Here is a 26,309-nt window from a genome sequence, read left to right on the forward strand (position 1 = left end):
AAACCAAATGACAATCGAAGTAGATAAAAGTCCCTAACCAACACTCAGTGATACCTGAATCTGAGTTTAGGCCAACTACCCTGTTGCAGTTGCCCACAGGGACCAAAGGAACACAGCTGCCAACCATGAGGCCAAGAAAACGTCTTGTTTAGAAGCCCAGACTTAGCTGTGCAGAAATCAGTGCTTCTCCCATGACTGTGGCTACTCACCCAGGCTGACCCAGAGGAAGCTGCGGTGGCGCCGGGAGGTCTCGGGTTCCCTCAGCACACATTAACACCAGGCCCTGATCTAAGTGCAAGGGCTGAAAGGAGTAAGAAGCAGCTTCTGCCCGAAGGGAGCTCAGCCAGGTGCCGGAGAGCAGTGTGGCAAGTGCTGTGAAGAGGGTGAGCCTGGGTACTGTGGGAGCTGCTCACGAGAGGAACACATCACCTCCTGGGTCTCAGGGGCCAGCAGAGCTCAGGGGCAGGAAAAGGCAAACCGGCCAAGGAAAAGCTTGGACAAAGGCTCAGGGCCAAAGAATAGGGGCGTGAGACCGTGGGCAGCAACCAGTTCCGTCACACAGAGGAAGGGAGCAGAGAGACAAGGCTGGAGAGACTGGCCAGGGCCAGATCCCAGGTGCCTCACAGCCACACTCAGCAGACTGCTCCTGGCTTCCCCACACGTGGTTCTGTGATATCACGGAAGCTGTGCTCTCTTGGAAGCCGGCAATCTCTTCCCTGTCCACCTCCCAGCGAGGCTAAGACGAGACAGCAGCTGTGAGGTAGAGCTAAGGAGCTGTTAGGATTCTTTGGAGAAAAACGGGAACACACGTTGAGGACCCAGGCAGAAATGACTTTACAGTGATCTGCGAAGCTCACCGGCCTCTCGCTCTATCCACACCGTGCAGCAGAGTGAGACGCACCCCGCGTGCATCCTGCAGCCAGAGGACTATGACGGTGTCCCCCATATCCTGGCTAAAAACTCAAGAAAAAGCGCTGGTTCTGACCACTGTTTTTAATTGAGGAAATCAAGTTAACCATACAAGAAGCCTGTAAACACTGGAATGCAGAAATATATAAGCTGCTACATAGAATTCTTACTGTGAAACAACACAGATCTGCATGAGGTCTCTCCTGCTATGGGAGGTGGTATGCAAGAGGGAGATTTTTGTAACTGGGGCTGACAGTGGCGTGAAGCCAAAGGCGCGAAGGTTTTCCATACAACCAGAGAACAGAGACACAATGTGCGGGCCCCAGCAGGCTCTGACCTGGGGGGCGGTTAGTCTGCACTTGTGCTTGGCTGTGGCTGTTCCTGCCGCTGCTCTTTCGGCTGCTTCTTTTTCTTCTTCTTCTGTTTGGAGAGGCAGCTCAGCGCGGACTCACCATTTCTTGGGGCGGACACGAGCTCGGGCAGCTTGCCAGACTGAGTGGGATACTTGGTTTTCAGACCATCTTTAAACAGCGGTTGGGAGAGTAAATGGCGCAGCTCCTTCTTCAGGACTTTCGTCTGCTTTTGTCGCCGACGCTCTTCTTGCTGGTCAACTTTTCCTCCTTGAAACACAATTCAAAACAGATCATGTTTACTATGGCTTGTAGGAGCACTCTGCGTCCCCTGATGGATAATACTTGTGATGAGAAGTGTTCTGGGACCCTTGGGGAGGAATGCTCTCTGCAGAAACTACTGTTGGCTGACTTCCAACACAGTTTAGAGAACCGCTCAGGGCCCCTCTGTCCTTTACCCCTCCGAAAAACCCTCTAAGACAGGAATTATCTTTAGTTTACAGTTGAGGAAATCCAGGTCACTTGCCCAAGGTCACAGAGCTAGCTGCCAAGTTGAGATTAGTACCCCAGTCTCCTGACCTGAAGATCACTTTTCTTCCTATGACCCACCCACTGGTTGCCTGGAATTTGGTGACTGGATGGCTACGAACCCCTCAGGAGACAGTGACAGCCACCTATGCAGCCCAGCTCCCCTGCATCTCCCCGCCAGCGTTTCAACTGCACCTGCAGAGGCGGACACGCCAGCCTGGCCTCAGGAAGGGAAGCCAGGGCCTCACATCACAGCCCGACCCCCAAGCCTGAGCTACCAGGAGGACCACTGACTGTCATGGAGCCTAGTGATTTGGTTCCTGGCTTCCATGCTGAGCAGGGAGCAGTTAAGCCTGCCTCTGAATTTGTTGGCTTTGGCACCGAGATGCCAACACCTCAGCTGAGCTGCCCACTTGTGCGGTGGAAAGAGCACTGGACCTAATTCTGGTGTTAGTTCTAGATGTGGTTTTACCACTTCTTAGAGTCAGGAGCTTTCCCAGAGCGAGGACCACACAGATTCATCCCTGAATCCTTAGTCTCTGGCCTCGGTTCGGAGCACGGACTCCGTCAACACCTGGTGCTGGAGCTGCTTCCCTGCACAAATCGCTTCTGTGAGCCTCTAGTTCCCAAATGTAGTAACAATTCCTGCTCTGTTTACATCATGAGACCGGAGAAGATCAAATGAGATGATGACAGAAGTGCTGTCAGCTTGGAAGACAGGTGACAATAAATAACTTAAAACGTACCCAATACTTTCTATTTGCCAGGCACTGTTATAAGCACTTTATACTCATTAACTCAAGCCATCTTTGCAACCCCATGAGGTAGTAGGTACTTTACGACCTGCGTTTTACAAACGAGGACAGCCTAGGTACAACAGAGAGGTTAAGTAACTTGACCCGGTCACACAGCTAGTTAAGGGATGAGGCAGCAGTCACACACATGCAGTCTGGCCCCAGAGCCTGCCCTGACATCACTGTACTCCACTGCCTCTCCACACGAGGGGTGGAGCTATAGGCTCCAGACAAACGATAACAGAAGCAGACAAAGGCTGAGGGCTTTAGGCTCATCTGAGATTAGGGCCTGTCACAAAGAAGGGAAAGGCGTCTTGCCGATTTTGACAGGACCCATGGTGGTGGGGAGGTTCCAACAGACAGAAGCTGAAGGGAAAAACGAAAGATCAAAGCTGAATGAACCCTTCCTCAAGTCCACCTTGCCCCTTTTACCCTTATACATTTCTTCTTCCAGCTCAATCTCAAGGGCAGCCGCTGCCTGCTCAATCCAAGAGTTGTGCAGACAAGCCTGGAAGTTGCGATACTCAGCTTTTTCAATCTGTCGAGCTAAACGGATTCGCTCCTAGGGGAAAGGAAAAGAAAATATTCATGTGACAGAGGATTCAGGGCTCTGGGAAGAAAAGTCTCATTTAAGTTGTGTTTTTAAAAAAGCTCTTGAGATCAGTGTTCAGTGAGATGCACCTCAGCTCCCATCAAAATGCATTTGCTTTGGTTCCTGATTAAAGCACAGAGGGCAACTGCTACTTGTGAGCGTGTACACGCGAACCACAAGAGCCGGCTTTCCAAACCCGCTCGAACAGCCCCTCTTCTTGGCAGCCCACCTCGGTCAGACTCCCGACCTACACGTGTCAAAGGGAACCGTTTCCCCAGACACCGCAGCTGGCTTCCATAGCTGAGCTGAGACCTGGAGACACCCCGAGAGCCCTCAGTTAGGGCCCCGCTGTCACTCACAGGGACAACACAGAACTGCCATCCCCCTCTTCCACACTGTCCTCTGCCAAAAACACTTCAGTTCTCCTTCTCCTGGGTTCAGACCGCAGCGACAGGATACACCAGGATAATGGGAAAGATCTTATGATGTGGGGGAAAAGAGCCACGGGAAGCCGGGGTGGCTCCTAATCCTCTCTGCATTCTCCACCGCTCCATCTCACCTCCCACCGTATTTCCCCACACAGCTAACAGTCCTTTTGAGCCACAGGAGCCAGCAGAGCTTGAACCATTCCTTGCTTTTTGCTCCCCCAATTCCTGAACTCCATCCCTTCTTCACCCCTTCACATCTCTGCCTGCAGGAGGCTTGGAGGAAACTAAACCTCCTACCAATGTGACCACATACCCACCAGTCCACAGTGCTCCATTTGTACCTGAACTTCAGCCTGGACTCAACCTGCCTCACGAGCCAGTGGATTTCTATGGAAGAGAACCCACCTGACACGCTGCAGCCCATAAGCAGCACCCACTCAGGCAATGTTTATTGAGTTAAAAATAAACCCCCGAAGGTAGGAATTACAGGCATCTGCTTCAGGGATGTGACAAACCTTTAGTTTCTGCCTCAGCACGACACACTGACCTCACTTCCCTACAACCCTCCATCCAAAGGTATGTCCAGACAGCCATGCTCACTGCCCCTGCCATGGGGCAGGGGGTGATGGTGGAGGTTTCAGGGGTGGAGGGAAGGAAGGGTTCATGAAGAGAACTCCTCCCACTCTGGCCACTCACCCTATCCTCCCATCTGCCAGACACGGTGCCCTCCCAGCCATTTCTTTTTTTTTTTTTTTTTTTACAAATCTCCCTGCTTAGCTATTGGCAGAACTACTAATTCGTTTCCAAGGGTGGTACTGCAAGAGTCTCACAGCAAAGTGAGGGAGCAGCCCAATCCCTCCCCTCATTAGCACTGGGCTTTGAACTTTTCTTTTTACCTTGACTGCATCCATGTACTTTGCCTGCACAGGGAACAGCGGGATGTCCTCATCTTTCTTAAGGGTTTTGTAGATCTTCTTAAAGTTGATCACGTCCTCAGGCCCAACCAGCATCAGGCTGAGGCCTTCACTGGTGGCACGAGCAGTTCGACCGCTTCGGTGGACATAAATCTCCGAGGTACGAGGGACCTGCCAAAGGAGGAACTGGGAGGTCATCGTGACTGTCACCAAGCACTGCTCTTCCCCTCAAGGCCAACAACCCAAGGCTGGACTCTCCTCCCTCTCAGCCAGGCAGCTAGAAACCTCTCCAGCACTGTGGACAGATCCAGCCCTTCTCCCTAAGTCCCACATCCAAACTGTCCCCAGGTTTAGCCCATTCATTGTACAGGCTCTGCCCTCCCATGGCCCCTGCCCTGGTTCAGGTCCTCAAGACCATTCAACTGGACAATGGCAGTCACTTCTTATTTGGTCTCCAGTCCTGCCACCGCCCCCCTGACCCAACCCAAAGCTGCCAGTGTCATCTTCCTGAGGCAAAGCTCTGACCATCATAACCCCTCTACCTAAAGAAACTCTAATGGTTCTTCATTAACTCTGCATGGATGATGGATGATGGTAATCAACGTGCCAGGCAATTCTAAGCCCTCTGCGTGTATTACTACCCCATTTATCCCTCAACAACAACAACATGAAATAGATGCTTTCACGATGATCCATGTTATAGACCGGGAAACTGAAACACACAGATGTGAAGCAGTTCTCCCTAAGTTACCCAACTAAATGGTGGAGCCAGGATTCGAAATGAAGCAGTCCAGCTCCAAAGACCATGCTAACGCCCGGGCTATGCTGCCTCTACTCCAATAAAAACTGGATATGTTATCCACGGATAATGTGGCATGGGAGCTGACAATGCCTCCCTTCCCACACCCATGGCACACACCACTAATCAAGAACAGTCTCCTCCACTGAGCCCCGAGAAGGCTCAGCATCTTTTCCAACGCAGTGCCCTAAGCACGGTGATCAGTGGTTCGTAATGTGCTGGAAATGCTGCCATTCTTCACTTTCCTCTTCTGTCATACAACCCCTTCTTCTCCCTCCCTGTCCGCTGCCCCCTTCCACATGTTTGCTCCTTCTCCTGCTTCCTTCTCTACCTCTACATGCCCAAATCCTCTGCATCCGTAAATGCCAAGCATCTTTTAGAAAGCACTTTCCAACCTCCTAACCTCCCAAACTAGCAGTTATCTCTCTCTCCGATTTTATTTTGCAACTTTCTAATATCTTCTGCCTTAAGTTACGGGTATGGTCATCTCACGTCCTCTGGTGGATGTGATACTTCTTCCGGGCTAGAACGGTATTTTGTTCATCTGGATATTTCCGAGAGACTGACCCAGACTCTTTCCCCAAAAGAGGAAGAATAAAGATTTGCTAAACTGAATTGGCACCCTCAAAGATGGTTAAAAGCATGAAGGATTTAAAGGGGAAACAATCATGCCAGAACAGCTCCCATTTGTTGAGGACTTACACTCGCTAGGCGATCCGTCAGCATTAGCTCATTTAATCCTGTGACAACCCTATGGCGTAGGTAGCATTATTACTCCCACTTTACAAACGATGACATTGAAACCAGAGATACTAAGTAACGTGCCGAGAGCTAACCCGCTCAGCAGCCGCCAGGAAGGATTCAAACGCTGGAAGCGTGCTTTCCGGAGCCCACGTGCCTAACCGCCACCCTACACTAATCTTTACTAGGTACCCGTGCTGATATTCACGTCAGTATCAACAGCAGCTCACATTTAGGAAGCGCCACCTGTGGCTTTTGAAACGCCTCACACAAAATAACTTATTTCAGCTTAGTAAGAACTTAGGAAGTCGATACCGTAATAACTGCCATTTAACAAATGAAAAAACTGAGGCACAAAGAGACTAAATCACTTGCTCAAGGTTACACAGCTGGGATTTAAGCCCGGGCAGGACTTAATGACCACATTCCTTTATTTCTCTACAAGCAGGGTAATCATGTTACACGCTAAACTTATTACGCCCATTTCATGGAAGAAACTACGACTCTAACCTGCCAATATTAAGTAGTCTGCCCAAGTCAAAAAGAAAGGGGCTATCTGATATTTGACATCAGGCAGTGTCAAGAGGTGTTGGAGAATAACTCTCAGCACGGTGTTCCGGAAGTGGCAGCAGCCAGTTGGTCACCAGATGCTCGTGGTATTATTCTCTGTTGCACGAGGCCTTGGGACCAACAATTCCTCCTCCCTCCCCTTCCTCCCTCCCTCAACCCTTGCTTTAAAAATTCCCCACTCAGTGTTGGGAGATGCCTACAAATTCCCTGATGTCCCTACCTGGTAATGGATGACATGCTGGACTTTAGGAATATCCAGGCCCCGAGCTGCCACATCTGTCGCCAGGAGAACACAACTGTGGTGGAGAGAGAAAGCTCATTAATAACAACTAACGGCTATCATTAATCAAATTCTGACCACCAACTGAGTACCCTAAACACGACCATCCTTAGAAACACTCTACGAGACAATACTATTACACATCTCCCTTTGACAGATAAAGAAGCTGAGGCTCAGAGACATTAACTTCCCAAGGTATATATATGGCTATTCAGTTGTGGAGCCAGGATGCAAACGTGGGTTTCACTGGCCGCAATCGACAAGCCACACTCTGCAATAATAAAGCCTACCTCAAGTGCATTAAATGGGGCCGTACTCTAGGTCGTGACCTCATCTCCTATCACCCTCCCACTTCATTCCCTCCAGTCACACAGGCGTCCTCGCTCTCCTCGCTCTTCTCAAACACGCCAGACCTGCTCTTACCTCCCAGCCTGTGCACTTAGTGCGCCTTAGGCCATAAAGGTCTTCCTCCGATATTCACATTTCCTTACTTTCTTCCACTCTCTGCTCAAATCTCACCTTATGAGAAAAGCCTCCCAGACCACACACACACAGTCTGCACAACTCCCCATACAACTTTACCTCTTAGCACTTAGCACCACGTGACGAACTGTATACTTACTTTTCAGTTTATTACCTCCCTCCCCTGGGATGTAAACTCCATGAGAGCAGGGACTCTGCACTACTCACTATTGTATTACCAGACCCCAGAACAGTGCCAGGTTCCCAGCAAGCACTCAATAATATGTACTGGGTGATGTTTCTTAATGTATGTGTAGTTTGAGGGGAGTCAAAAGCACCTGAGGTATGTTTTAAAAACTAAAGATTTTAGGCCCTTCAGGGTCCCCACTTCCTGCACCTCTGAGATAGGGCTGCGGAATATGATGCAAACTAAAGTTTGTAAAATATTAAACCACCGTTCTAAGTCAAGGTCAGCAAACTTCTTCTGTAAAGGGCCAGAGAGTAAACTATTTTTGGCTTCGTGGGTTATGTCTGTTGAAACTACTCAACTCTGCCATTATAGCACAAAAACAGCTATAGACGATACATAAATAGGCCTCGCTGTGTTCCGATAAAACTTTACTTATAAAAACAGGCAACAAGCCAGATCTGGCCCATGGGCTATAGTTTGCCAACTCCTGATCCAATGAACCACTAACTCTACTTACTAACATTCAGAGGTAAGTGAACCACTTGTTCTTGAAACTAATCTGTAACCGGTAACCGGACAAAACAACGTGGGCAGAAGCCAATTTAAAGTCCAGCTTCCCAGGCCCTCATTTTGACAATCTGCACCGTGCTGCCTGCCTGACCATCAGGCCCAAAAGCAGATGGACATGACAGCGTGAGCTCCGCAGTCTGACAGGCTGGTCTGAGGCCCAGCTCTACCACTTCCAAGCCGAGAAACCTTGGGCAAGCTTATGTGCTTTTCTAAACCTTACTTTTTTAATCTATAAAATAAGAACAATGACAAGTGGTCAGTATTAAAGCTAACATTTAGCAAGCTCATACCATGTGCCAAGCACTGCTCCGAACACTTCAAATGCATAAAGTCACTTACTCCTCAGAGCAACCCTCTGCCATAACTTCTATTATTATACTGATTATGAGAAAACTGAAACACTTAGAAGTAATCTGACCAGCTAGAAGTGACACAGCCAGGATGTGATCTCAAGCGGTCCGCTTCCGGTCTGTGCTCTTAACCATGACTCTATTCTTCTTCTCAAGGATGTGAGAAGTGAATGAATGTAATAATGTATCTAAAATGCAAGCACAATACTTAATCTACTGTTAAGTGTTCAATCATAATAGGTATTATTGTCACCATTACTCATTATTAAAGACGTTTCTGCTGGGCATTACCAGCAACCAAATGTACTAGATGACAGTGAGCCTGCCTCACGCTGTGCAGAAAAAAAAAGGCTACCTTCTACCGATAAGGATCCCATGAAAGAAGGTAAGCTTCCCACCATCCTGGCGAACTAGACCCAATGGCTAATCTGTGGACAGGCCTGACTTACTCCTGCAGATGGGCAAACTGCTCCAGGTTTCTGAGCCTCTGCTTCTGGTGCATGCAGGCGTGCAGGGTCAGCGGCATGACATCCAGGGCTTTGAGGAGTCCCGAGAGCCGTTTGATGCAGGAGATACTGTTGGCAAACACTAAGGTGCGGCCTGGGTACTGCATCAGGAAGTAGTACAGATATAAGTCTTTCTCATCACTCTCACAATGGATCTTGGTCTCTGTCAGTGTCTCTACCGTGGCCTCCTTTCTTGTAAGGTCGATGACCTTGGGCTTGCCCCTCATGCCAATCTTCTGCATGAGGAGGTCAAGTTTGGCAGATTTGTCGATTTTCTTAGCGTGCTTCTTGTGAAGGATTCGAACAGGAGCTTGATGTACCAGGGTCAGCGTGGCCGAAAAAACAAGTGTCTGTCTCTTTGGGTTGTACTGGGCATCACTGAGCATCTCTAGCAGCTGTGAGAGCTCAGCAAAGTGGCCTTTCTCAACCATACGGTCAGCCTCATCGATCACCAGGCACCTACAGATCCAGACAGACCCACATCACCTGGTTAGCAGCAGGTAAGAGGAGTCCCCCACGGCATATACCCTACCGCCCCCCCACCCCCGCCCCAGGGCCCTCAGCTAATCCCCCACACACATGCTCGGCTTTCTAAAGGCCCAAATCTGGCTAGTGCCACACCATGGCACTTTGTAACAGGGAGAAGGCATTGCACACTGTGCCATGTCACCTCAGCTCCACTTCAGAACAGGGGCTGGGGGAAAGGAGGAGGTACTGTTTCTCACCTGAGCTGCCGAAGGTTGCTCAAATGAGGGTGCTTTTCTTTAACTAGCTCCCACAGCCGGCCTGGAGTGGCAACCACAATCTCAGGCTGACGGTTCAGCATCCTCTGCTGTTTCTGTGTGGACATTCCACCAACCAAAATAGCAGTTTTAATGCCTATGGTACACAAAACATAAGGGACACTGTTATTCAGACTGATTGCTTATTTTTTCCAAAGCTGACACAGGCGCCCCCGGATTAGTAAAGGCTGCCAGTCACCAGCACAGCTCCCCTCTCCAGGGGCGTGCTAACATCTGGCCTGCCCTGTTGATGCCACTGCTAGAGGGCTTACCAGGTCTTCTAGGATCTAGGCCCTCACTATTTCCCCAACCTCATTTTTTTCTACTCTTTCCCCTCCAACCACACCAGTAGGGCTGGATTTGAACCCAGGCATGGTGACATCCAAAGCTCTGGACAAAATGAGCAGTGGTGCACCACGGTGCTGGGAAAGATGTAACTCGTAGCGGTGACACACCTCCCCTAGGCGTTCCTGCCCATGCCCCTCAATTAAAATTAAACTGAATCTCCTCTGATGGCTAGTGTTCTCTTCTCCTCTCTAGTGGAGGACTTCGCATGGTAGCCAGTATGGAAGGAACACAAAGGGTCATGCAAGCAAAGCATTAGTGAAGTGCCTTGTAATACACAGTCAGAGCTTGATAAGTAACTGATCCTTTTACTATAAAATTGAAACCCCGACTCTGCAGCCTCTCCCAAAGAATTCCCTGAAAAAGTTAAGTTCTAATGCCCAAAGGCAAGAGTCAACAAACTTTTCCAACAGTAAACATTTTTGGCCCTGTGGGCTAAATGGTCTGTGTACAATTACTACCTCTATTCCACTCTGCATTGGTGATGCAAAAGTGACCACAGACATATGTAAATAAGAGGGTGTGGCAGCACTTTATTTACAAAAAAACCCCCCACAAAAACCCAAACAGTGGTTTGCCAAACGCTGCCCCAAGTATCTACTGTATCCAGTAAGTTAACTAATTTCCTATGCAGCTAGAACAGCATTAGCTAGGTGTTATCCTTGGGCGAATAAAGAATGTGTCACTCAAACAGTTTTCTGCCGGGCTTCATGCTCTGGCAGAAGAGAAAGGTTCCCTCTAGAGGGCGGGCACAGCTGATTCACCTCTGCCACCCCAGCTACTGGAATCCTTTCAGGCAACATTTATTAAACGGAATTGAACCTCACTTGTGAACTTGGCCACAGCGTCAATGTGTTGTTTGACTTGAACGGCTAGCTCTCGAGTGGGAGTCAGAACCAGTCCAAGCAGAGGACGCCTTGGATGTACAATTTTGCCGCCCAATTCTTGTTGTGACTTTCTAGTCTGCTCTTCATCAAGCTTCTCCTCCTTGCCTTCATCCTGTTTGGGAACGGGCGTCGCCCTGATCAGGGAAGAAGGTCCTTCACCAGCATCATCATCGTCATCACCACAGGAGGGCAGCGCCCGGTTTGAGACTGTAGCTCCAATCTTGGCTCTTGCCTGGCTGGGTGCTGCTCTAGCCTTCGCTCCAGCCTCACTGGGCAGTGCTTCACCCTCAATTCCAATCTCAACAGGCAAAGCTCCAGACTCAGTTCCAGCCCTGCCTGGTGATCCTGTCTCAACTCCAGCCTCATTACTGGTCTCCCCAAGTGGTGGTGCTCCTGTGTTACTTAGAGCTGGGATAGGCTTCTTCTTCACCTGCCACTGCAGCACTGCATGAATCATTGGAATGGCAAAGGCAAGTGTTTTCCCACTTCCTTAGAAGCAGAACAAAAAACAAACAAAAACAGTGTGAATCAACAGACGTACATACTTTTGCCTGAGATTCTATCCTTTACACGGAATAAGGGACCCTGAAATAGCCAAGTGCCACCCTGACCAATCCAAAGCTCCTTCTACCCTACACAGCTATGGTACCCCTACAGCACTGCAACCAGAGGGCACCTGTAATTAGGAGTCTGAGGAAAAGTCTGACAGACTGGCATTGCGGGCTGAGGTCACCAATAAACTACAGACAAATGTCCAAACAATGAAACCCTAAAGAGATGGCCAAGTTTTGTGCGTTTGTGTGTGTGTGTGTGTGTGTTGCTGTTGTAAAGGAACACAAAATTGAAGGGTAAGGAATGAAAATCTGTATAATGCTTTCCCAAAACCTTTCTCTGGTGGGGAAGGAGGGAGTAAAAGAAAATTTTCTTAGTTTTCGAGAAAACTTTAAAACTTTTGTCTATGCTTGAACATTTTCAAACTAGCCTTTGAATGTATATGGAGCCCAAGTAGTCACACCGTCTGTGCAGACAAAAACAAATAAACAAAACAAACCACTTCAAGCTGAGAATTTAAAGTGGTTCCAAAATTAAAATGCCCCAAGCAGAAGCAAATAAGTGATCTCTGTATGAAGAAACTTTTATCACAGACCTCAAAGAACTCTCACAGATAATTTTCAGAGGAAAATGAGCATCTCTCAGGAACGAGGTACTATAAGCAAGAACTATAACAAAAAAAAAAAAAAAAAAAAAAAGCAAAAACAAACTCATAAAACTTCAGAGAAGAAAAACAGCACTTTTCATCAGAAACAACAAATGCTACAAAACAGTGCAATGACATCTTTATCTGAAGACCTGGGGGAAAAAATCTGACAATCTCTAACTCTACACTTAGCAAAAATCTCTTTCAAAACAAAATGCAAAATAAAGACTTTTGTAGGGATACAAAAGCTGAAAGAATTTATCATCAGCAGACAGGGTATACAAGAAATATTAAAGGAAGTCTTTCATGTAGAAGAAAAGATGATATTGGCTGAAAATCTGGATCAACATGAAGGAATGAAGAGCACCAGAAACGGTGACATGGATGAATATAAAAAAGTATTTTTCTTATTAAAACTTCATTAAAAAATAACTGACTATTTAAAGCAAAAATAATGAAAATGTGTTTGGGGATTTCTAACACATATAAAGTATAAAACAAAAAGCACAAAGCAAAGAAAAAATGGAAATACACTCTTGTAACGTTCTTGTACTACATATAAAGTAGTATATTATCACTTGAAGGTAGAGTATGATATACTGAAGACATCATCTGCGAACCCAAAAGCAACCTCCAAAAGGACATAACAAAGAGTTATAGCTAATAAAACTATAAAAAAGATAAAATGGTATCACAAATATTCAATCCAAAAGAAGGTAGAAGAGGAACAAAGGAATAACGAATAGCTGGGAGAAATAGAAAACAAATAGCAAAACAGATTAAAACCCAACCATTATCAATAATCACATGAAATGTAAATGACCTCAACACAATTAAAAGACAAGATAGTTGGATTAAACAGCAAGACCCAATTATATGCTGCCTATAAAAAACTCACTTTGAATATAAAGATATAAATAGGACAAAAGTACAAGTACGGAAAAAGACACACCATGCTAACATTAATCAAAATAAAGCTGGAAAAGCTACATTAATAACCCGACAAAGGAGATTTTAGAACACAGAATACTTCAGGGAAAAAGAGGGCCATTTCTTAACAAAAAAAGTGAACTCATTTAGAGGATACAACAGTCCTAAACATTTATGCATCTAATAACAGGATTTCAACATTCACAAAACAAAAGCTAACTGAACTGCAAGTAGAAAACTATCACTCAAGAAAAAATAAAAATATTTCTAATATGGTAAAGTAATTAAGTTCATAATTAAAAAACCATCCTATACAGAAAAGTGCAAGCACAGATGAATTCTACCAAATACTTAAGGAAGAAAAATGCCAATTCTATACACACACTTTCAGAAAATTGAAGGGAATACTTCAACTCACTCTGAGGCCTGCATTACTCTGATTCCAAAACCAGTCAAAGACATTACAAGAAGACAAAACTACAAACCAATATCCCGTTAACAGAAATTCGAAAACCATCAACAAAATTTTAGCAAATCAAATCCAACAATGTACAGATAATACACTGAGACTAAGTTCAGTTTATCACCATTATCAACAAACTGAAAATGAAAAAAACATGTATCTCAATATACGCAGAAAAGGCGTTTAAAAAAATACAGTAACCATTCCTGATAAAAATCTTTCTGCAAACTAGAAACAGAAGAGAAGTTTCTCAACCTGATAGAAGACAAATAGGAAAAAACCTACTGCTAACATCACACTTAATGATGAAACACTGAATATCTTTCCCCAAAGATCAGGAACGAAGCAATGATGCCCACTATACCACTTCAATTCCAATTGGACTGGAGTTTTAGCCAGTGCAATAAATAAGACAAAAATAAACAAAAGGCATCCAGACTGGATGAATAATCATCTTTGAAGAAAATCCTATGTAATCTTCAAGAAACTAGTTGATGGTACCAAGTTGCAGGATACAAGATCAATATACAAATATGCAGAATTCTATTTATTAGCATCAGAAATAGGAAATCTTAAATTAACATTTACAAAAGCATCGAAAATATGAAATACTTAAGGATAAATCTAATACATGTGCATACATTGAAAACTACAAAGCCCTGCTAAGAAAAACTGAAGACCTAAAAGAAATGGAGAGCTATACCACATTCATGGACTGGAAGATTCTATATTGTCCAGATGTCATGTCCTCAGTTGGCTCTATAACCAAGGCAATCCCAATCCGAATACCAGCTGACTTTTTTGTTGAAACTGAAAAACTGACTCTTAAATTCACCTTGAAATGCCAAGGGCCTAGAATAGCCAAAATAACTTTTGAAAAGAACAAAACTGGAGGACTTTTACTACCTGATTTTAAGACTGATTCTAAAGCTACTGTATCCAACATAGTGAGGTATTGGGAAAACAGTAAAGATAGATAAATAGATCAATGGAAACGAAAAGACTCCAGAAATAGACCCACACCTATATGGTCACTGATTTTCAAAAAAGATGCAAAGGCAATTCAGTGGCGAAAGAGTAGTTTTTCAACAAACGGTGCTGGAATAATTAGATAGCCACGTGCAAAACAAAACAAAACAAAACAAAACCTTTGATCTGTATTTCTCCCCATAAAAGTTAACACAGGAAGGATCAGACTGAAACACAGAACCTAAAACTAGTAACACTTCTAGAAAAAAATACAGGAGAAAATCTTTGTGATCTTGTGTTAGGCAAAGGATTCTTAGGTAAGCACATCTGTAAAAGAAAACGTGATCATTTAAACTTCATCAAAATAAATAACTCCTGCTCTTCGAAAGACACTGTAAAGAGAATGAAGAAATAAGCCACAGGCTGGGAGAAAAAAATGCACATCACATATCTGATGAAGGAGGTGTACCTAGAATATATTGTGAATTCAGTAATAGGAAAACCACAACCCGATTAAAACATGGGCAAAAGAACTAAACAGACACCACCAAAGAAGATAATATGGATACAATTAGGCACCTGAAAAGACGCTGCTCAAGGAGTCACTAGAGAAACGGCAATGAGAGCCACAGGGAAATAGCACTAAAATTTTTAAAGTCTAAATCAAATTAAAGACTGACCACACCAAGTACTGGCAAGGACATGGACCAATCTGAACTCTCATAACCTGGTGATTATGTAAAATGGTACAATCACTTTGGAAAACTCCTAAAAAGTTAACATTTACCATAAGACCTAGCCATTCCACACCTAGGTATTTACCCAACAGAAATCAAAGCATATATCCATACAAAGACTTTTACACCAATATTTATGATAGTTTTACTTGTAAATGCCAAAAACTAGAAAGAACAGAACTATCCATCAATAGATAGATAAACAAACTGCACTATATTCATACAGTGGAACACTACTCATCAATAAAAAGAAATGAACCATTGGTATTTGCAATAACATGGCTGAATCTCAAAGTATGCTGAGTTAAAGAGCAGACACTCTCCCTCCCCGAAATACATACTGTATGATTCCATTTTAAAATTCTGGAAAGTGCAAACTAATTTACAGCGACAGAAAGACTATCAGAGGTTACCTGGGGATGAACAAGGAGGGGAGCCTAGGGAAGGAGGGATTATAAAGGGGCCCCAACACCTTTTGGGGGTGATGGATATATTCATTATCTGCATTGGCAGCAGTTTGCCCACAGCCCCAAAAGTCTCTGAGACTTGGACCTGTGGATTCACAGCATTCCATAGCAACAGCCTGATAGGAGCTGTGGTATACATCCAAATGTCAATCTCTAGCCAAAGTGGCTCACATCTCTCCTCTGCCTTCCAGAAACAGACTTCCAGGCCTCTCTGCACATACCAAAGTAGTGTAGCAGAATGCTTAAGAGCACATAGACCTAGCCTACAACTATTCAAGCACTACCACTTTTCAGTGGGGCAGTTTTAGGGACACTGTCTACCCTCTGTGAGGCCGAGTTTCCTCTTCAATAAGATGGGAATAATAACGGAACCTACCTCAGGGTGGTTTTGAGAAACTGAGTTCATGCATGTAACACAGGGCGTGACATATTTTAAATGTTAAATAAATGTTCTAAGCTATCACTGTTACCTCCATCCCCCTTTCCTGGGGTTTCCTCCCTCTTCCATCTTTATGACTCTTATACAGGACCTCACCTCAAGTTTCCTGACCACTCTTCCAGAAATCCAAGGCACAAAGTGTCTAGATCAGGGGTCCCCAACCCCCAGGCCACAGACACGTAGCAGTCTGTGGCCTGTTAGGAACCAGGCTGCACAGCAGGTGAGCGGCCGGCGAGTTAGCGAAGCTTCATCTGTATTTACAGCCGCTCCCCATCGCGCAAATTACTCCGAGCTCGGCCTCCTGTCAGCATTATGGTGAACTGCATGATTTTTTCATTATACATTACAATGTAACTAACAATAATAGAAACAAAGTGCACAATAAGTGTAATGCACTTGAATCATCCTGAAACCACCACCCAACCCCTTCCGTGGAAAAAACTGTCTTCCAGGGATTCCCTGGTGGCGCAGTGGTTGACAGTCCGCCTGCCGATGCAGGGGACACGGGTTCGTGCCCCGGTACGGGAAGATCCCATGTGCCGCGGAGCGGCTGGGCCCGTGAGGCATGGCCGCTGAGCCTGCGCGTCCGGAGCCTGTGCTCCGCAATAGGAGAGGCCACAACAGTGAGAAGCCCGCGTACCGCAAAAAAAAAAAAAAAAAAAAAAACTGGCTTCCAGAAAACCAGTCCCTGGTGCCAAAAAGGTTGGGGACCGCTGGTCTACACGGTCTAGCTCTGAAACGGAGCGGGATTCTATCGTCCTTCCCGCCCATGTCCTCTGCCTGCATTCTGTCTGTGGAAAAACTTCAGCCAAAGAATAAGTTTAATCAGAGAAGTGAGAAAATGCAGAAGCAAAGGAAAGCAGTCCAACAAGACTAAATAATAATAGTTTAGTCAATAAGCATAGCTAAGGACCTTTAGTTCCTTCTCAAGGGCTATAGATAATATTCGGAGCCATATCCTGTGAGCTGTCTTGTAGATACCCTCTGTGTATCTACAGATAAAACGCCCACCAGGTGGAAAAAGTTAACTACATGATGACCGGACTGTAGCCATGACATAAGTTGCCATTCCGAGAACTGGCCTCAAGAAAATGGAAACACACCGATCCTGGAACTGAAGATCAATTGTACGTAAAACAATGAAGACGATGCTGGTCAGACCACCAATGACCCATTTCAAGGTGACTGTCAACAGCTCACTGTGCTGTTTCTGCATGCGGCCCCTCCCCTCCATCTATAAAAGCTCTTGCCCACTGGTTGGGGGGGTGGGGGGGGTCGGCCTTCAGACAGGAGCACCCCCTGCCCCGCCACCCCCCGCCTCCGCTGCCGGCATCCAAAATAAAGCAAACTTTCCTTTCACCAACCTGGCCTCTTTACTGGCTTTTGAGCGGTGAGCAGCTGGACCCCACTTTTGGTTACAGTTCTGTGCCACACAATATAGTAGCTACTAGCCACATACAGCCCTCAAGCTCTTAAAATGTGGTTACTCTAAACTGAGATGGGCGGCACATTGAAAATACACATCAGAGTCTGAAAACAGTATAAAAATAAGAATATAAAATATCTCAATAATTTTACATTCATTGCGTACTGAAATATGTTATGTAATTGGTTAAATATATTGTTAAAATTAATTTTCACTTTTCAAAAACCTTTTTTAATATGGCTCCCAGGAAATTTTAAGTTACATATGTGGCTCACATTACGTATATATTTCTATTGGTTACTGCTGGTCAAGTTAGACTAATAGCTCCAGGCTTGTATTGCTCCTTCCCCCATCAGTAGTTTAGCCTCCCCAGGGTGAGTCTACCTGTCATTGCTTCACAAAGTCTCAGGTGGCCCAAGGAATGAGGGATCTTTAAGCAATGCCTAGTCCCAATAGTCACCTCCTGCCCAAATCTGCCTACAAAATCCACCCAATGGTTATCACAGACTCAAATCCTCCCAATGCCAATAAACCCACCAACTCCCAACGCAGCCCTTTTTATCTCTGGACAACTCTTGCGAATGAGACACTGCTTCCTTACACTAATGAAGATCTACCTCTCCAGAGGGCCGATCTTAGCCCTACTTTACCTCTGAGCCATTCAGGAAAGGCTCAAGACCTGGAAAAAAACTACCATTCGCAGATCACTTACAACGTACTGTGTAAATTTTAGTTTACTATTGTTTTTTGTTACTAGTTTACTATTGTGTAAATGTATAAATTTAGTTGGCACTTACATTTAACCCACATAGCAAAAGAAGGACGTACTGCAGTTGTCTATCTCCATTTTAGAACAGGGTCTGCAAGGCTCAGAGAAATAAAGTGACCTGCCTAGGGCACCAATCAGGACGTGGCCTATTTCAGCCCAGAGCTAGCCGACTTCTAAAAACCTTCACTCAACAGTGCTTTTGTGGTCATGCTCCCAACATCCCCGTCTCCCAGCCAACCAGCCTCTTAGCAGCCACAAGCTCAATCCAGAAGCAATCTTGCCCTGGCCGCCAGATAAGGATGCCCTTACCTGTCTCAGCAGCCCCAAGGATGTCCAGTTTGTCACGAATGGCAGGTGCCAAGGTCAGAGCTTGGACTGGTGTCGGGGCAGAGAAGCCTAGAAAGCTGAGCGCTCGGAGAACTGGCTTGGGTACAAACAGATCCTTCCAAGCTGATACATCTGCCTTGTGATCATGCATTTCAGGCATCCAGGTCTTTGCTTTTTTGGGCACCTTTGGAGTAGCACCCTGAGAAGGCTCTGAGGTTTTTTTCCCTTTCTTGTTCTTCTTTTTTGGAACCGTCTGGGCCAGGCTTTCTGATGCCATCTCCCCTACCTCTGGATCAGGACAAGCTGTGCCATCTCCCTGGGGCCCTGGCTCAGTAGCTTTGCCCTGAAACACTTTCTGGGCACCGGTTCCTTCAGTTTCCACATCTTTACTCTTCTTCAACTTCATCTTTTTCTTTGAGGAGGTAGACTCTCCTTCCTCCTCTCCTTCTGAAACGGCTTGTGCCTTTCTCTTCTTGGGCTCCTCCTTTGAGAAGAGACTGGAGGAACTCTCCGCAGAGGAGACCAACTGATAATCCGTCAGTTCCTCAAAGCACACCAAGTCATCCATCTGTCCGTCTGCAAACATATTTGGGTCAATCTTCACCTGCTTCCATTTTCCCACAACTCTGATGCCCTTCCTCTGAATTCTGCCATAGTTTGGTGGCTTTGGCCTCGATTTTTTCTCTTTCAACTTCATGGTTGCTGAAAAGGAGAGAAATGTTCCATTACATTGGCAACTGAGAAGCACAGGATTCTGAGGCAACTAATACTTTCTAAGCAGCCTATAGAGTATCAGGCCCTGCAAAGAAGTGGACACAAAGATGGCTCTAACGCTGATGCTGCCAGCTAGAGAAGATCGCAGAAGGAAAGAAATGTACCTGCATAGTGGGCAGCTTGGCCTGCAACAGAGGGGACACGGGAGGTGTAGCAAAGACATATGAGTAGATCTGGTCTGGATTCCAGATCCAAGATCAAAGAAGGAAAGAAATGTACCCGCATAGTGGGCAGCTTGGCCTGCAACAGAGGGGACACAGGAGGTGTAGCAAAGACATATGACTAGATCTGGTCTGGATTCCAGATCCAACACCGACTGCTCGTGTGCCCTTGGCAGGTCCTGCTTAATCCTCTCTGCACCTCAGTGTTCTCATATTTTCAAAAGGGGGGAGGGGTTTACTAGCTAAGTCCCAAAACGTTCTCTGCAATAAATAACATTATGTAAAGTATGGAGGGTGAAGCCTGCCACACCCAAGCCATTTTGAAGGCTGAATAAGAATCTGCGGGGGGTCGCTGGAGGGTGGGTGAGGAGGACAGCTTTATTAAGAGTGCACAGAGCTTTCTTCCTTCTCAAGCCTTGCCCCAAGAGGGCAGATGCCTTGGCCACGACTCTGGCCTTTGCCAAATGGCTTAAAACCCAACCAGCTTTTTCATTACCTTTTCAGTGATTTAAAAACAAGTGATCTATGCACAAGCCGTCAGACAGGAACTCGAGCCACGTCCTCCCTTTTCAGAAAGGCCGAGAAAACTAGATCCTGTGGGAAGACAAAGGGAAACCTTGGTTGAAATCTGGACCCGTCACTGGCCCGCTCTGGGTCTGGGGTGTACGTGTCAATCACTGTGAGCCTCAGATCCTCGTCTGGAAAATGGGGATGATGTGGGTCTGTGTCTCCTTGGAACATCACGCGAAGACAAAAAGGTGACGCACGTCCAGAACCGCTCAGCATGGCGCCCCGACGGCAAAGCAAGCCAGAGCGCAACGAAGGTTCACCCCCAGCATCGGCTACGCCGCGCTCACAAGCAACCCGGATCAACGACGGGGGGAAAGAGGGAGGCACATGGGGGCGAGGACGCGGACTGCGACCCGCAGAGCAAGCGGGAGGGGTCCCTCCTCCTGGCGCCCGGCCAGGCGCCCGGCGCTGGCGCCTCGCGTCAGGCACGAACCGGCTCACGAAGCAGAGAAACTGAGGGGCCCCCGGCGCAGGGTCGGCCAGGCCGCTTGACGAGGCCGGCGGCCGCCCTCTCTGGTCCCGAGAACCCAACGGCCTGGAGAGTCCGCGCTGGGAGGCTGCCTCCAGCTCCTCTCGGGTGCCGGGTCCGGCCCCGGCCCCGCTCCGGCTCCGGCCCCGGCCCCGCTCCGGCTCCGGTCTCTGTACTCACCGTGTAGGGACGCCGACAAACCGCCTCAGACACTGCTTCACCAGCCCTCCTCGGCAGCGTCCACCGCAGTTCCGGGGAGGGGCTTGCGCTCACGCACGCGTGGGCGTGGGGAAGGAAGTCCCGCCCCCATTCTAGACCCCGCACTTAATTCGCTGCGCGCGGTGAGCTTCCGCAGTGTGTGTACTGAAAGCGCAGACGGTGAGTGCGAGGGGCCTCGCGGATAGGTCCTCCTCTCGGGCTTAGGGAGCAGGAGCAACAGGTGGAGCGCGCCGTACTTCCTCTGAAGGGGCTCGGTTCTAGCTCATGTATGGGAACGTTAAGGTCTTGTATTCTTGCTTTGGTTTTACCTCCGTGGCTGTTTACGTACTGGCTATGTGCCTAGAGCCTCGCAAAAGTTTTAGCATTTAATTTACAACTCAACCAGCCTGTATTGGAGGTGTTGTTTTCCGCAGGTTTTCATGCCTCGCCTGTTGCTCACTGATAGTTGGGGAAGGTCGGACTGCCTCCGATAATCAAGCTAAACTGGGACCTTTGTTATATGCAGAGAAATCAGCTTCACGGTAGTTACTCTTTTTTTCGAGGTGGGGATCACCAGACCATCTGGGAAACCTTTCCCATACACTGTCTCTATGTCCTGTGACTTTGGGAAGTCCTAAAGGACAACGGGGGAATTCACCAAGCTTAGGTCGAGTGAGCCTCCCCACCACCCCGGAGCCACCATGGGACACAGCTTAACCCATTTCTTGAAGGAACTTGCCAGTGTGTCCCCAAGAGCCTGGGTGGCATAGTCTGCGCCCACCTGGCGCCTGAAGTCCACGGGGACTGCACTTCCTGTGCTCCGGACTTCCTCATAGGTACTTTTCCATCTGGCCGTTCATTTGTATCCTTTAATCTCCTTTGTAATAAATCAGTAGTGGTGAGTCAAGTGCTTTCGTGAGATCTGTGAGCCTTTTGGCAAATTATCAAACCCAAGGAAGAGGTCATGTAACTGAACGCAAGTCTGTGTGCCTGACGAACAGTGAAGCCAAACAATAGCAAAGCGTCATTTTGGAGCAGAGCCCTGCAAGGAGACGGGTGGCTCATGCCTTAAGAACCCAGAACCCCCCAAGCTTTCAGCAAAGCCCTTTTATAGGAAAGGTGAGGGAGGGATGTGGTTAGTGGTTGCAAACTTCTTGGTGTCACATCTTTTGTCCTTGAGGTCAGGTCACGGTCACCATGTTCCTGTAAACCTCTACCAAACAAATGTTATTCTCTGTTCTGACAAGGAAGGGCAAGGTCCCAAGGCACAACTTTCACCTTCCGAGGTCCAGGCACTGCTTAAGAGGAAGGGGTCCCTGTGCAGACACGTTACCCTGCCCGGGAGCCTTAGTCCAGCACCCAGTCTGGGTTCTCCCGCCAGTGCCCAGGCCCCGCTAAGGAGGCAGATCTCAGCTGGTGGCGCCCTCTGGGCCAGGTCCCCAAACCCTGCCCAGCCGTCATCACTGAGAGACCCAGGCGCCCAGAACCCCAAGGGCCCTCAGGTTCCTCAGGCCGCCCAGAAAGAGGCCGGTCCCATGGACGGTGACCCATGGAGACCGCTACACGACCAAAACAACCCAAAAAACCTGTTCTGCTTAAGTTACCTAGAGTGACTTCTGTTATCTGCAGCCAAACCCTGACTAACAGATGCATGGAACACACACACACACACACACACACACACACACACACATAGAGTTTTCTCTTAAAAGTTATTTTTAGTATTAGCAGATTGAACATATTTTCAAATATTTATTGGCCATGTATAATTCTTCTTTTAGGAACCACCTTTTCTATTCTGAGTTCCTTTTGAAAGACAGTTCTTTTGAAAAATTGTTTCATAAGAACTCTCTTTACATTGGGGATTCTAATGATGCAAAGGGTATTGGGGTTTTTTTTTCCCCCTCAGTAGATTACATGTCTCTTACCCTTGTTTGTGGTGTTTTTTTTTTGTTTTTTTTTTTTTTGCGGTACATGGGCCTCTCACTGCTGTGGCCTCTCCCGTTGCGGAGCACAGGCTCCGGACGCGCAGGCTCAGCAGCCATGGCTCACGGGCCCAGCCGCTCTGCGGCACGTGGGATCCTCCCAGACCGGGGCACGAACCCGTGTCCCCTGCATCGGCAGGCGGACTCTCAACCACTGCGCCACCAGGGAAGCCCGTTTGTGGTGTTTTTAATGTCACATGTGGTCTGAGGGTACCAGTCTCTTCTGTTCCATAGGTTGTCTTTCTAGCTGTCTTCTAATGACAGGAAATTCAGAGAAACCAATAGGCCTGTTTCTCCAGGAGGGGGATGTCCCTCATGCCCTGAATTCCACCAGGAAAGTAGATTGGATACCAAGTGACGTGGAAGAGGGGCTCCGGCAACCTTGCTCTGAAAACCTCTCCCGTCTGTGTCCCGTGGACAGTGTCACCCAGTATCCCAGGGAAAACTGGAGCAGTGTTTGCTGAGCTGTTTGGGGCTGTTGTCCTAAAGCTAAGCAGGGGTGGGGGTGGGCGACAGACAGGTCCTAGGTCTGGTCCCTCATGTCCTTGTCTTGCACGAGGGACAAAGCTCATTCCCCAGGACATTCAAGCATATTCCAAGCAGAGGCCTCTTCCAGCCCTGATTCTGCCCTTTCTTTCATTGCCTGCTCCTCCTTTCCCCCCTCTTTTTCCCCCCAGCTTCACACTGAGATTCTCACTTTCCCCTTTTTTCTCCTTATTCATCCTTTCATTCAAAACACATTTACTGGGACTTCCCCGGCGGTCCACTGGTTAGGACTTCGCCTTCCAATGCAGGGAGTGCGGGTTCGATCCCTGGTCGGGGAGGTAAGATCCCACATGCCTCGCGGTCAGAAAACCAAATCATAAAACAAGAAATATTGTAATAAATTCACTAAAGACTTTAAAAATGGTCCACATCAAAAAAAAACTTAAAAAAAATATTTACTGAGCTCCTGACCCAGGGGAAGAAGACAGACAAATCTACACTTTTCATGAGACTTATTGCACTAGGGGTAAGGAACAGAAAGAAGTAAATGTAATAATAGCACCTATTTTGTGAGTGCCTATGTGCGACCAAACTAAGGCACATCAAGGGTAATTCACTTGCCAAAGGTCACAACTAAGGATTCCAACCCAGGCACTGGTCAGAGATCATGCTGTTAACCACCAACCCATACTGCCTCCTTGGTTATTACAGATATGAGCTTAGGGCTCTGTGCCATTTGTCAGCCAAGGTAAAATGTTTTCTGCTCTAAATTTGTAAATCATGGCAGGCAGGGGAAGGACAATCTCATACAAAATAAAGATCACAAGAATTGCAGTCGAGTTTTATAAAAAGGAGGACTACGGATTTCTCACATATCCAAGAAGGAATATTTTTTTTAATTTTATTTATTTATTTATGACTGTATTGGCTCTTCATTTCTGTGTGAGGGCTTTCTCCAGTTTCGGCAAGTGGGGGCCACTCCTCATCGCAGTGCGCGGGCCGCTCACCATCACGGCCTCTCTTGCTGCGGAGCACAGGCTCCAGACGCACAGGCTCAGTAATTGCGGCTCACGGGCCTAGTTGCTCCGTGGCATGTGGGATCTTCCCGGACCGGGGCACAAACCCGTGTCCCCTGCATTGGCAGGCAGATTCTCAACCACTGTGCCACCAGGGAAGCCCCCACGAAGGGATTTTGAGAGGGAAAATAATGCTCCCGCAGAAGACTCAACCACGCAGGCCTCATCCTTGCATTAGCATGCAAAGGTGAGTTCTACCTGGCACCAAACCTGGGAAGAGTTAGACTCACTTCCTCCTTGGACTTTTGGGCTTAGACGTCATCCAGCATGGAGGGGATGGAAAAAGATATTCCATGCAAATGGAAATCAAAAGAAAGCTGGAGTAGCAATTTTCATATCAGACAAAATAGACTTTAAAATAAAGACTCTTCCAAGAGACAAAGAAGAACACTACATAATGACCGAGGGATCAATCCAAGATGAAGATATAACAATTGTAAATATTTATGCACCCAACATAGGGGCAACTCAATACATAAGGCAAATGCTAACAGCCATAAAAGGGGAAATCGACAGTTACACAATCATAGTAGGGGACTTTAACAGCCAGCTGGTGTCCTCAGCAGCCTCACTACCTGCAGAACTTCTGACACTGCTCTTCCTTCCCAGACAGTGACCTCCCAGGGTACGCAGGGGCGTAGGATGTGGGGGAGGGGAGAGAGCAACAGGACTCTGCTTCCATAGTCTCATATCTGTAATAACCAAGGAGGCAGTATGGGTTGGTGGTTAACAGCATGATCTCTGACCAGTGCCTGGGTTGGAATCCTTAGCTGTGACCTTTGGCAAGTGAATTACCCTTGATGTGCCTTAGTTTTGACGCAGAAAGGCACTCGCAAAATAGGTGCTATTATTACATTTACTTCTCTGCTTCCATCCAGGGCTGCTGTCACTGTGACCAGAGGTGAGTGTGCTGGGAAGGGGCTTGAGCCCACCTTTACCAGGAGACTTTGGGAACCTCCAGTCTTGTATCAACCCAGGTCACTCTGAAGCCCTAAGACTTAGGCTGGGTGGGCAGTGGGCAGGGCAGAGATGGATTATTAGAGGTGAACAGGATTCTGGAGATCAGGGAGCCATTATTATTATTAACTTTATTATTAACTTATTAACTTTAAAAGCTGTGGTCTGTGCAGATCTGGGGGTCAGGCTGGAAGTGCCCGCAGGCTCCTATAGGACAGAGGGCAAGGCTGGGGCAACAGAGAGGTGCCCCTGCCCTCCCGCCGCCAGTCCATCATAAATCAGGCAGAGCGCTTCTGATTTTCACACTCTGTTTCTCAGAAAGATAGTGGTGTCCTTGGCTCCGCGCCTGGTGTTCCCACACTGCCTCCAAGATGTCAGCTAAAGCCATAGAGAGCGGGGAAGGAGATGCCACTGACCTCTCCCTGCTGGAATCTCCCTCTGATGGTGAGTGCTCTAGGGAAGCTCCAGAGGGCGGGGTGGCCCAGGGCTTGGGGTGCCTGAACGAGGGCAGAGGGGGTCTTCTGGGTTCTGGCCTGGAGCTGCCACCAGGTGCACTGTGCCCCGTCAGGTCTCTAACCTCGTGGGCCTCAGACTCCTGCTCTGTGAAGTCTGGAACCTGCCAGCTCCGCGTTGGTGCTGGGTCTCCCTCTCTCTGTCTTCTCCTTGGGTTCACCTCCAAGCATCTTTCTCACCTCTTAGTACAGCTGCCGTTGAGGTCCCCTCCCAACGTCAGAGTTCTTGGGAGTTCTGGGAGATGGTGGAGGGCGCCATGTGGGGCCTCTGGTCCCTCAGCTGCCCACGCCGCTGGGAGCTCCCCCGCCTCTTGTTTTTTTTTTTTTCCAGAAGAGGATGAACCTTCCCAGTCATCTGACCAGGCCTCTGATGGTTCTCCTGGGAAGCCACCACAGGGG

At 47.4% G+C, this 26,309-nt stretch overlaps 1 protein-coding gene across 1 annotated transcript; it reads right to left on the bottom strand.

Annotated features, from left to right (window-relative positions):
- Window positions 1-973: 973 nt before the first annotated feature.
- On the bottom strand, window positions 974-20,931 carry DDX24 (DEAD-box helicase 24). The gene is made up of 9 exons (XM_079701000.1): window positions 20,877-20,931; window positions 18,705-19,424; window positions 10,938-11,486; window positions 9,709-9,862; window positions 8,927-9,442; window positions 6,846-6,921; window positions 4,498-4,686; window positions 3,014-3,143; window positions 974-1,529 (listed from the first exon to the last, which is right to left on the bottom strand). The coding sequence occupies exons 2-9, from the start codon at window positions 19,417-19,419 to the stop codon at window positions 1,258-1,260; spliced, it is 2,601 nt and encodes an 866-aa protein (XP_079557126.1). The 5' UTR covers window positions 19,420-19,424; window positions 20,877-20,931; the 3' UTR covers window positions 974-1,257.
- Window positions 20,932-26,309: the final 5,378 nt, after the last annotated feature.

This window comes from Hyperoodon ampullatus, assembly GCF_949752795.1.
Source record: "Hyperoodon ampullatus genome assembly, chromosome: 3".
NCBI classification, from domain to species: domain Eukaryota; kingdom Metazoa; phylum Chordata; class Mammalia; order Artiodactyla; family Ziphiidae; genus Hyperoodon; species Hyperoodon ampullatus.